The following is a 13,092-nucleotide window of genomic DNA, read 5'->3' on the forward strand; positions in this document are numbered from 1 at the left end:
AGTGAAGCTAATGTTCTCTTGACAATGTCAAACGTCTGCTCCAGGTCTCTTTTTAAATATATTAGGAGTGTTTCTTCAAGGGGTATTATGTCTCTTGATGCCTTAACTCTTCATGAAGGCTCTGCTTCTCTTCATCATTATTGTAAGGGTCCTGTCTGAACTCGTGTGACCACCAAGCCGTTTGTTTTCTCTGTATTTAATTTCTTGACTGTCATACGGGACTAGCCTCTTTCCTATAAATAGACACAGAGTTCACCTCTGTAGAAATCGCGTTGGTAAAGTCCTTATAGCTTGACAGGCTTGCCAAACTGTCCAGTTTTGTTAAAGTGCAATTTTTTAAACAGTTTTTCCTGTGCATGTGGGCTTACAATTCTTCTACTTTGCAATGTAATTTGTTCCACCCCATAGTGTGTATGCTTGACTTCTGTTAAATCTTTCTTCTAAGAGAATCTCAACTCTGATAAACCTCTGGAAACATTAAAGAGGCCTTTCAGTGGAGAGAAACAACAGTTCAATGTATACAGCCTTGCAACACTAAGAATAAGCATTTCGGAATATTTCTTTTTTGACTGATGTCATCTTGGGTTTTAGGCCTACTATGACATCATTTGCCGAATGCCCTGTTCACATTGTTTATTTTCGTGCTATCCCTAGTAGGATAGACCTAATTTATTCTTGAGTTTAAAAATGGAATTAGCAACTAAGAGTAAGTAATGCAATAACATTCAAAAGTAAGGCAGATTGTGTTCCTTTTTTCTGTTAGAGCATATACTCTTTTTCCCGGAGTACAGCGGGGGGAAGGGGTGATACATTGGAATTAGGATTCTGTGTATGCAAGGATTTGTACTAAATAAAGGAGCTCTGCATTCTGTAATTTGTAAGTGGACCAGGGAGATATATTCAAGAATCTGTACTACATTAAAGAGCTCTGGATTCTGTAATTTGTAAATGGGCCAATAAGACATTTCCAAGCATCTGTACTAAATTAAGGAGCCCCGAATTTGTAAATGGACCAAGAAGAATTTCCCGAGGATTTGTACTAATTTAAAGAACTCTGAATTCTGTAATTTGTAAGTGGATCAAGAAGACATATTCAAGGATCTGTACCAAAGTAAGGAGTTCTGGATCCTGTAATTTGTAAATGGGCCAAGAAGACATTTCCAACGATCTATGCTAAATTAAAGAGCTCTGGATTCTGCAATTTGTAAACGGATCAAGAAGACATTTCCAAGGATCTGTACTAAATTAAGGAGCACTGGATTCTGTAATTTGTAAAAGGACCAAGAAGACATTTCCAAGGATTTCTACTAAATGAAAGAGCCCTGAATTCTGGAATTTGTAAGTGGATCAAGAAGATATATTCACGGATCATTAGTGAACTAAGGAACTCTGTATTCTATAATTTGTAAATGGATGAAGAAGGCATACACAAAAAGAGCATCTTAATATTGTCTAGCACAGGTTATTTAAAGCTGAACCTAGTCAATGTCGGAAAAGTGATGGGGTCATCCTCTTCATTGGGGACTAAAGATATGGGTTCTGTATTATCTGTGTTATTTACAACTATGACTTAAAGTGCATATAGCAAGAACAGTGCATAGTGACTCTTTTCAGTGTATAGTTGGTTGAACAGATCCACAAATAAGCAGGAAGTATAAGCAGGTAAATTTAGATGAATAACTAAACATTAAATTACATGTTATATAAAACAGAATATGTCACATTTACACATGTGGTTAGAAGTGGCCATCATGGCATAGATTGGAACAGACAATTACAGAAGCCATCGCACACACGTAACAAATATTATAGTTGTGGTGGCTATCGACCAGCAATTCTCAGAGGTTATCAGGTGATGAAACATTACCCACCCCTTACCAAATGAGCAGTAGCAATACGCTATACTTCATTGTATTTGTCATTAATAAAACTGCCTCACCCTCATCTGTTAGATTCAGATCTTACTGCTCATCTGCCGACTGACTGGGCAGCGTACATTCTTGAAAATCAATAGGCACTTATATAATGTCTAATCTAGAAAATGGGTAGCTTCGATCTCCCAAGATGGAGTTTTCAATGCATGAATTTAAGACATTAGAATAGATATTTTCATATTGTCAGAGACCTTCTAAAACTCTCTCCTTCACTTTAGTGAGCTTGAGATATATTTCAAAACCTCACTTGGAGCTTTCTATTATTATGATGGCTGATCTCCAGTAACCACGTCTACAGACGTATCAGGCTGATTTGCCAACTTTGACGAAGTCCTAGCATGTTGGACACATCGAAAAGAGTATTTAGTGTTATCTTAAGCAGGCACATAATGTGAAAGGGAGGACATATCGAAACACCAAGATGAGGGAAAGATGTAGAAGCTCCCGGCTTTCACAGTCTAGCTGTTTGTTGTTCTAGTGACATGGTAAAAATGCCCTTCATAAACAAATGAGTGCAACTGCATTCGAGACATTCCATTCATTGCTAGGAATGTCCAGCACTAAAATCTTGTATTCAGACTGGTAGGGGCTACTGGGTGTTTGCTTCTGTATGTCAGACTCAAATATTCAACTGAGGACTTTGGGGAAAAGAGAGCCAATGCCATTCTCCCAACTACATCGAGAGGATTCTAATATTAAAATGAGGATATGGAGTTGCTGGTTGACATGCAGGTAAGGGGTAATTAAGTTGAGGGGTCACAACTACTGCATAGAAGTAGAGAAGATGCATCATATTAGGGTGTTCTGTGCTTTAAAAATCTGATTGCAGCACCAGCTGGAAAGCTGTTGAGACTGATGGTTTGCAGAGATTCTTGGGACATCATTACCATATTCAACATTTGCCTGTAGGGTAAAAATAAACTCAGGCCATGCATGGCAGGGCCTTCCTTCATTGCTTCAGACAACTCTTCTCCAGCTGATTCAACGGACAGGAAGGTAGAAAGGTATTGCAGTGTTTTTTCCAGCCGTGAATTTTGTAATTGACACCAGCATGAATGCTGTCCATAAAGCTCGTACAGTGCTTACAAAATTCCAAAAGCTCATATACCCGAAGAGGAACACTGTGCAGACTTTTGGAGACCATGGAATTGATGGATTCCCATTGGAAGTCACCTTTGCCAGGCGCTATTGCAACAAGGAGCCTCATAATGTGTTGTTCCTGGGCCTCAAGTTTTTTGGTTCCATACTGGGAGTACTTGTAAAGCAGATATCAGTCGATAAAAAGAAGCCAGAGAGATGCCGAGGTCTGGGTTCCAGGCTCCTTATTTCAAGTAGATAGTTGTTTCATCAATGGACAGACATATAAATGTTCCTTTTGAATATGGCCCCAAGTATGAGAGCACAAGTTGTCTGCAGGTGAATGACCCCATAAAGCATGGCAGTGCCAGGTTAGGACTTTCAATATGTCCTATTGACCTTTAGTACTTTGTTTTGAGACTCAAATACTAAGGATCAAGAAGATCAGCAGGGGGAAAGTTACTGAATTCTATATCAGGCCAGGAGAACTTTGGTTCATCCATATTCCACTACCCGAGTGTTTGGTTAGGAGGAAAATGCTAATGGATGGGTTATAATAACTGATGAGTTACATCTGTTATACTAAATGAAAACCTGTCTAGTGAGGAAGGGAAATGTTGAGAAGGAATGGCTGAGTTGAATATTTGGATACTCGGTTGCTTGTCACCATCTTCCATTATCAACAGTTTCGGGTTCCTATGGTTGGATTTATTTGAGTCTCAAGAGCATGTACTTCCCCTGAACCTCTAAAATGAGAGTCAGGACTCAGGGAACCAAAATGTGGACACCTGGCCCCTCCAGTGGCAAGTAGAGTCTTTAATACTCATCCCCAAGTTCCACTGTTCCTTAGGGTCCTTTAAAAGAATCATGGTGATAGAGTGAAAAAGATACTCATTGCTCCGTATTAGCTCCAGCGACCACTGGTCCCTGGCAAGGAAGGTAATGGCTGCTAAATTCTAGTTGCTGCAGAACCTGCAACAGCATCATCATAAATGCCTTACTGTGTTAGCTCTAGGGCATATTTGTCAGATGTCTTCAAAATAGAGTGGTTGGTACTGGCTAGGAGATGATGCTCTTGTGAAGTAGTCCTAATTATTTATGTTTCAGGGTGCTATATGGATCAATGAATGCATTGTTCCTTGATAAAGTATAGTACAGAGAACAATAGTGACAGTTCATTGTCTGAGGTTAATTGGGAGCTATAAGGGCCCTCTGGGAAATTTGGGCTTCAGCTACTAGCTTGGAAGCCTTAACAGCATGCCTACTGCATAGCTTCAAGACCTGCAGCTCATTTCCTCATATGTCTGTACACTCCCAAGTTCTTCCTCTTATGTTTTAGTGATACTAGGATGTCCTTTTGGAATGGAGGATGTCTTTTTTGTTTCCAGCTAGCAAACAAATGTTCAATGACCATCATTATCACTGCTAGTAGAAGTCAGGAAATTCAAGACATTGGCTGACATGACCCATATTTAAAGTTCATTCTGGATAGGGAAGTCCTACAGTCATCGTAGGAGTTTCAGCCTATGTGCACCGAAGCTCATCTCACACTTTAAAATACAGCAAGAAGTGTTCTAGCCTTTCTTTCATCCAAGTACAGAATTCAAGATGAAGTGATGTTACACAAATTAAATGTGCCTCGGGACATGCACCTCTACCTTGATCACACCTCGTTGTCACCTGTAAGTCTTCAGGAAAGGGTAAGAAGCTCATAATGGCAATCTTAGGCTGCTGGTAATAGCTGTGTATGACATAACATATCATAACATAGTATAACATAACATAGCAAAGTGACAGCAGCTAGCCCAAGAGTTCGAGTTACTAAAAAGTGGTGTTTATTGATACTTGCAGGGTGTAATGTGGATTTGCCCTTGTACTTTAGTATGCACTCTAAATTGCTAGTGTAGGCTGCCTCAGTAGGGTTGTTTTGTGTGAGCATCCTAAATGAATTGTTTGCTCAGATTACTGTGTAAAGTTACTCAGGTAGTGCAGCAATTCGGTCTCTGATCTTTCTTTCATTTTGGTGCTTGGTAAAGGGCCTCTGAGTTTAGCACACCATGACAGAAAGATACATTTGATATTTCACACTGATAAGATGGTAGCAGCCCAAGAGTAACCTGAAAATGTTATGAACATGAGTCCAAGTTTTCATTGTCACAGTCCTGTGGTTTCCTCTTCCCTCGTCCGGTCTCCAGCATATTACTAACCCCTTCTACCTAGAGATTGCTATTATTCAGGAGGAAGGTTGGTGTGGAGTTGTGTCTATATCAAATGAGCATCCACAGTCTGATTAAAAAAACTGCAATAAATATAGGAGAATGGAAAGGTATTTTCTAAATTCTAAGAGAATAATTCTTCTTTTTTAAAGTGATTTAGGGTTGCCCGCCACCATGTTGAAGGCTCACTCTTACAAGAGGAAGGACTGTGACAAGGAAGGTTTGAACTTGGAGCACTAAAAACTACTGCTAAGCAATGAGGCAATACCACTTAAAATACTGACCTTGGAAAAAGGTTACTGGAATTACTACTGAGGCCCCAATCACAGGATGTCCCATAAATACTCAGTCTACCCACTGAAATGTTCACACCCGTTAAAGAGGAATAGCACAGGCTCTGGCATTTAACAGGTGTGCACTTTGCACTCTATTCTTCTTTGTGCATTTAAGAAGGGGGACTAATTTGTTAGTTGGGCATGACTAATGTAACTACAGGGATGCAAGATGTTTAGGCCGGTAAACCATACATGTTTTACTCCCTGCATAAAGTCAAATAATTTTTATGTTTTAAGATACAGATACCTATTTTACCACAGTCTAACATCATGCTTGGCTTCAAGTGAGTCTTGTCTTTGTCAGTGATGAAGTTACTGAGTGGACAGAAGTTAGAGCAGCATTTTACAAAACATTGAAATGTCTAAGGCTGCCAACATAATTTTGAAGTCTAGACATTTATGGATTGTATATGAGACTGACACGGGTAACATTTTTTTAATGTTGACCAGCCATTTTGAAAACTTGTCTTCATATTGCTATTGCTCCAAGAGGAATGTTACAGAAATAACACTCAGAAAATATGAGATAAGCCAAGGAACTAGTTGACTTAATACACATTCATTAAAAGAAGTGTCATTATAAAAATCAAATCAAATTGTGAAAACAGTTAAAGTCCCTAATATTGTATGCAAAACAAATAAACAGAATTTACATGGTTATAATATAAAAATTGTGAGCTGATTCATCGCCTGTCAGTTTGTAAATTTATCGAACATAGTCAGAAATGTTCCTGCAATGCCAAAGTAGCTTAAGGATTAGGAATCTGTCCATACAACTGCAACTTTCACAACAAGAATCCAAAAATATGATAAAGTTTTGCAATAACTCAAGCAGTCATTTGTTCTGTACGGAATCAAAACTATATTGACCAAATTACTGTTCCATGTGAAGTAGGTAGGGTGTGCAAAGTTTTTGTTCTCACAAACCTAGCACAGGTTTTGCCAACATTAAGATTGTCACCTGCAGTTCACATTTTGTGTGCATCTCGGTTACTCTCTCATAATGTGTCCACCTTATAACGAGTCCTGTAGCACTTGTAATAAGGGGTACGGGATACCGTCTTGTTGTAACAGAGTAAACCATCCACTAAACTCTTTATCAGGTCCTTGGGTTCAAATTTAGGAGGATAACAGGTTCAAAGTTAACTGTCTAAAAAAATAGAACACATTCAATTTTTGGTGATTAGTAGCGCTTAATAAAAATCCTAAATGATATAAATATTGCTAATTCATGAGGGAAAACTACACTAGGAGGTAAGCTCAGGAAATGCAGGAAACTACGCAAACTAAAGGTAGGCCAGTAATCGGGACCTTCACAAGATTTTCCATTCTCCTAAAGTTACTTAAGTTGTATGTAACAACTTTTACTACTTTTAGGAACAGCTTAATGATTTCGCAAAGATGGACCTACATGTGAGTAATGGCTAATGGTTTCTTGACTATTGCAAGCTTTGTACCATTCATGTTAAATGCTCATTCTGCATATATTTACCGTTTCTATACACTTGAAATCTCATAATTAGCAGCAAATCTTCTGACTATAACATAGGACTTTTCCAGTGCGACTATAGTTCACTGACAATTGTTCATTGGTACAAATTAGCCAGTTTATCTTACAATTTTCTTTCAAATCATTCATTTTTGTAGCACTGCAGCTAAACGTCTGCTCAGTGACACATGATAGTGTACTGACTGCACAATGTTAATAAGGTAAATAATATTTAATTCTGTACACCGATAACACCTTTGTTAAGTGTCAGTGGTAGAGGTTTTTCTGTTGCTTAGAGCTAATAAAACATTTACAAACAGGAAGGTAAATCTGACGTGAGACCCATTGCATGTCATGTTTCTAATGAAGGCCAAGCAATTTGAGTAAAAGATAATAACGTTTCCTAACGATAATTAATCAAAAACAATTAAAATCGTTTTTCTAAAAACAAAAAATCAAAATATGGACATTTACTTGTCACCAACCTTTTCACTGGAAATTTTGCACAATTAAATCAAGATGTGAAAAAAGAGCACATGTATTGTTCTGCACTGTGCACTCTGGCCTAATGTTGTCTTTTGATAAAAACTTTACAGTGCTTTGACATTTTGGAAGATTTCTCAATGAGCTTGTGACGCTAGGCCTGTTGATGTAGAACTGCAGAAGCCCATGTGTCACAGTGTTCCATTTACTTCGTCTTAACTGCTTGACGGCAGTAGGTGTGATAACTTCTTTTCTGCAGGGAGCAGATGCAGAGGGGCTTTTGACAGTTTCTGTCCAGAACATCTTGACCAAATAATAGAGTGTGGAGTTGAGCCATCACTGTGTCTGTCGGGGCTCCAGTCACTTCTTACAAGGACACATACCACCACATTTAGCCATGTGTCTAACCAGTACGTCTTTCATAATAAGCAAGGTCGTTAAAATACTTTCCAATATAGTAAATTACCATATGCATTATGGAAGAATTAAAACTTTGACTTAATATTTGCAATTATGATTTCACATAAATATCACTCATGAGGGCATAAATCATCAGCTTTCCTACTAGCCTTTACTCAGTGAATCAGAAAAATTGCACCAATTTTCTGCTTACATTACGAGTTTGCATGTCCTCTCCAAAAGACTTCAGATGAAAGATGGTGTTAGTTTACAATTTTTAAACCCCGCGACCAATCTATACAGGTGCATGTGTGTGTGTGTATATAAATGTATGTATAAATATATGTGTGTATTTTTTATATATATCTATATGTTAATATAGATATATATATAGATATATGTGTGTGTGTATATATATAATCTCAATATATATCTATATACATATATTTTGTAACATATGTATATACATAAATATAACCACATACAAATATATCTGTCTAGTAGCTAGACATTCACAAGCACACACACATGTATATATATCTATATATGTATACATGCATATGTGTGACTGTGTATCAACGTATTTACGAGTTACATAAGGCATATGTAAAAAAAAGTCTTATATCCAAAGGGGATTCAAAATGGCACAGTTGCAATTCTAATATATAGGTCCTTTAGCAATAAGAGGTTTTCAGTTAAGAAAATATTGAACAACCTTTCTGTTTAGTTAAATGCGACTTTCAATAGAAACATGATTTACGGGAATTATATTTCCATTCTCTTTGTAGATGCGATATAAAAGGCATTTACAATTTTTGAGGCAGTGTTTTCATGGTGAGCATAATTTCAGTAGAGCTCGTATGTGCGTCTGTGCTCTGAAATCATGAATTTCATTTTGAGAATAAAGTAATTTAATTTAAAAAAAACAAAAAACTTCAGCAATGTGTAGCCTCAGGCTGACAATAAAAACTAATACATAACCACGTGTACATCATATTTATATAATGAATATTTTTAAAGATGATCATACGAACATATCTTATCATACATTTGGCACTAATATTTGCCATTGGTCCAGCAATTGGCAACATCTGCTTTATATGTATAAATTTCAGAACATTAGATCTGCCTATATGTATTTTGACTATTTATAAAAATATTTAGACAGTAAGCTCACGTTGAATAACTAGGTCTACTGTGTTCTGGAAACTTTTCAGCAGTGAAACAGCCTTCTCATGCTCCATATGTACAAAACTGTGTCCATTTGCCTGTAACAGACAAAAATCAGAAATATAACCAATTGAAACCCACAGAAGATTAAAAAAACAAATTGTTACAAGGAAAATGTTTAAAAAATGATACCTCATATTTAATGAATCAATCATATGTAATACATTATCCAAGTTCTCATTTGTGAACAATAAATCCATATCAAGGATTTCTTTATTAATAAACATACCAATAATAGTGTGGCAGTGATAACTTCAGTAGAAGCAGAAGGTTATGTTGCATTTTTTTTACACAGTGCAGCATGGCTATGACACATCTAGTATGCTGATAATATTAATGAGACCTACATTTGTAGGGGTACTAGAGTAAAAAATGAACAGGTCATCTGGATCATGAGAAAGAAATGACAATAGGTCTCCGTTTGTATTCATAACCTAGGAATTAGAAATTACATAACTGGTCAAGCAAAATAGAAGAATGTGTGTGCAGGTCCTGTCTCAAATCCTCAGTCATGAGTTGGAACTGGGCAACAATCTAGACTAAATGAGAGGCACAACTTGGTTAGACTTCGGAGACTAATGATTGCCAGCAATATTTGGTACCACAGTTATTACAGTGTTTACAAAGCAGTCACAACCACCACCCCTGCCTATTGGGCACGCAAGCTCACCATCTTTGGTGGCTCTTGGCATACTTGCAGTCAGGACACCATCTGATTGGAGACAAAGAAGTGTAAAAGAGAAAAAGTGAGGCAACAAGCCTTTTCCATTTATGCGTAAGGATCTGGAACAACAACCCTTTATCCATCAAGGCTGGCTGAGCCTTGCTCCCATGTAGGAAACAGTAAACAGTACACTTCAGCACCCAGAAACCCAATACTTTTCCAATCACACGTTCACCCTTGTATGATACTACAATGCTCTGCTTCCTTTTGGCTAAGGTCAAGCTATACACTTAACACAGACATACATTTATTGGAGTCATACATATATGGTTAGAGTTAAAAATAATGTTCACACAGTGTTGAATTGTTGTATACTTGATTTCTTTTCCAGATATAATTTAAATGTTTATGGTTTGCTTTAAGTTTTCATTTTTGCTACCAATGTTAATCTTTTGCCAGCTGTATATTACTTAAATCTCTATATATGAAGTATTAGTGGGTGTTTTTCACTTAAGAGCAAGCTTGTACCACCTCCATGGTGTAAATGGCCAATCCCTGAATGATAATGGCCTTAGACATCTCACCAAGAGAATAAATATCGAATACTACTTTATAAATGTCAGAATGTTTGCATAAGGTTTGCTAAAAAAAACTCATATATTATAAGAAATCAATAGCTCATGCCGGGCCGAACAGGTCCCAAAGTAGCAGGAGCTGTTGAGTTAAGGCAGTCGATTCATTCACCTGAGGAATCAAGAGGGAGTGGCTGCCCATCCCCAAGGAATCGACCGAGACACGCGGTCTGCCTTATCAAGTTGAACACGGCAAAATCGACTACGCGGTGATTGCCGACCACTCTGTAACTCAGAACTTGTGCCGCGGCCGTCTAATCACTAAGCGCGCCCGCCCCTCCCTACACACTCAGGGCTCTTTATTAAGCATTCGAACATCCTGTGGCTCTGGATTTACAGCGTGTGATCCTGAGTGGTTAAAAACTGCCCAATTTACACCGGGTTCCTTCTACTCATCGGATTCCTTCTGGTTGGCCAATTCTTCATGCTCACAATTGTTTGTTCCGATTATGATCTCAAATCAGTGAGATCGAAACGCTGTCGACCCTTATACAACAAAAAATTCCTTTTACTGTTTCAATGACAATCAGGGGGGCGTGGCTACGAGCGTCAAGATGGCGGTCCCACCTTAGGTGTGCTCCGGACCCCTCCGTCATCCGCTCGGCCATCCGTTACCATCGGGACTCCCTGACAATCTGAATCGAGTGCCCCACTGCGCGGGGGTCTCCGCAGCTCCGTTTGGGACGGCGGTGGTGATTTGGATCGGTGGGGGCGGCCCCGGTCTCCTGGACATGCCACGCGACACCCTTAAAATGGCATCCTCTGCCGCGAAGGTCCCGGGCCCGTTGCTGGCCGCCGTCCTGGATTGCCTGCACTCACCTGCGCGCTGGGGCCCCTGTTGTAATTTGCACTTCCCCCCCTTTGCTGATATCGGCCAGTCCCCCGCCCGCGAGGCCTGGTTGCACCGAGCACTGGCATACTGGATGACCGCCGAGAGACGTCGGTGACATCGGCCATCGGTCGGGCGGCAAAGGACTGTGGATTGACGGTGCCTGGCAGTCTGCGACGCTCCTGCCCAAGACTTGCCCGCCCCTACAAGGTGGGCCCGGCTCTGCCTGCTGTGACTCGGCTCTGCGGGGGCCCTTGTGCCCGCAATCAGCGATCCTTGTGGGCCCGTGCGGTGTGCCTGGGCACGCCAGAGCCTTCCTTGTTGCTCCCGGGGCCGAGGCCTGGCCTAGCGCGGCTACCGCTGGGAACTGGTGTTTGCGGGGCATCCCGCTGGGGGCGACGATCCCTGTCTCCGCCCTATGACCTGGACCGGTGTGCCCGATACCGTGGGCCTCTGCCGGTGGTGTGCACGTCTGGAGGCAGTGGGCCCCGCTCTCCCGGACTGCGGGCGTTTGCGCCGCGGGCCCCCACCACATCACGGATGCAGGACTCGAAGGGCTAACCCTGCTATCCCCCGGGGCCCGGACTGGAAACTTTGGCGCCACGGGCCCCCATTGCCCTTCGGCTGCAGACTTGGTTGGGCAAGGCGGATTCCCGACGGAGCCACAAGCCTACGCTCGCTGTGTGGACTGCCGAGGTGGCGTTCCGTCACTGCCCCCCCCCCCATCCTCCTGGGCCTGGGCGGGCTCTGCCGGTGTCGTGGGCCTCCACCTGCTGCATGATCCACTGGGGCTGTGGTATCCCATGGGGGGATATCACCGGTGCCGCTGGGCGATCTCCTGAGAGCGGTGCTCCCCCCCACCACCCCCTGGGCCCAAACAACATCTCTGGGAATGGAGTGCCTACGGAGTCTACGTGGGAGAGGCCTGCACGCTTCCTGATTGCCCCTGCTGAACCTGAGGCCTGTACCACTGCTGCGGGCACCACTAGCAGTTGGTGGGAGCTCTGCGGCAGGCGGTGAGCCACTGCGCCTTGGACTGGAGGTAAAGAGTGGGGGTGCTGAGGCATCCGGGTTTGGGTGGAGGATTCAGCCATCGGTCAGGCGGCAGGCGGGTGCGTGGGGCCCTGGTTAGCACGGCTTCCTTTCCCTCCATCCCGCCTCCTCCCCCTCTCCCCCACTCCCGACGCGCCTCCTGTGACCTGCGGCTGAGGTGAACTGACCCTGCTGGGCCTCTCCTCTCGGGGCCTGGCACTGACCATTACTGCGCTCCCGTGGTCACCTGTCCACATTAGTCCTGGACCCACTAATACCTCTGCGAACATTCTGTGTAGCCACCCGGCGGAGCTTTCTGTGGCCCTGGCGGGGGGTCCCTGTTTGGCCCTGGATCGTGGTCCTTCTCCCTCCCTCCTCTACGACTCCGGCCACACATTTCGGGCGGCGACAATTTGACCCGTGCCGAGTCCCTAGGCTAGCTGCTTGTCCCTGCTGACCCACTGCTCACCCGCTTTAGCTTGCTGACTTCCCACTGTGGGGTCTGCTTGTGGGGACGACAGGAATCCTTGACTCCCAGAAGCCGCCGTGGGCAGAACAGACAGATCGGCGAAGACCCCTGCCACCCAGACGAAGATGGATCGCTTTACTACCTTGGAAGCGGGGGCTACCGGGGGTGTGGCTGAACAGGAGGCCCCTCCGTCCGCGGACTTGGCCACCATCCTCCAGGCCATCCACACATCCCAGACTTCGGTGGAGGGCAAAATCGCAGAAGTGCGAGTTGACATGACTCTCATTCGGCAGGACCTCTGTA

General features: G+C 42.2%; 1 protein-coding gene across 1 annotated transcript in view; it reads right to left on the minus strand.

Annotated features, from left to right (window-relative positions):
* Positions 1 to 8,894: 8,894 nt before the first annotated feature.
* The window catches only part of LRRC7 (leucine rich repeat containing 7), a 1,991,887-nt gene continuing 1,987,689 nt past the window's right edge, over positions 8,895 to 13,092 (minus strand). The window contains exon 28 of the mRNA XM_085602293.1: positions 8,895 to 9,201. Within this exon, the coding sequence (XP_085458419.1) occupies positions 9,094 to 9,201 (108 nt within the window). The 3' untranslated portion in view covers positions 8,895 to 9,093. The remainder of the gene's footprint in view (positions 9,202 to 13,092) is intronic.

Source organism: Triturus cristatus, chromosome 4_2 (genome assembly GCF_964204655.1).
Source record: "Triturus cristatus chromosome 4_2, aTriCri1.1, whole genome shotgun sequence".
NCBI lineage: Eukaryota > Metazoa > Chordata > Amphibia > Caudata > Salamandridae > Triturus > Triturus cristatus.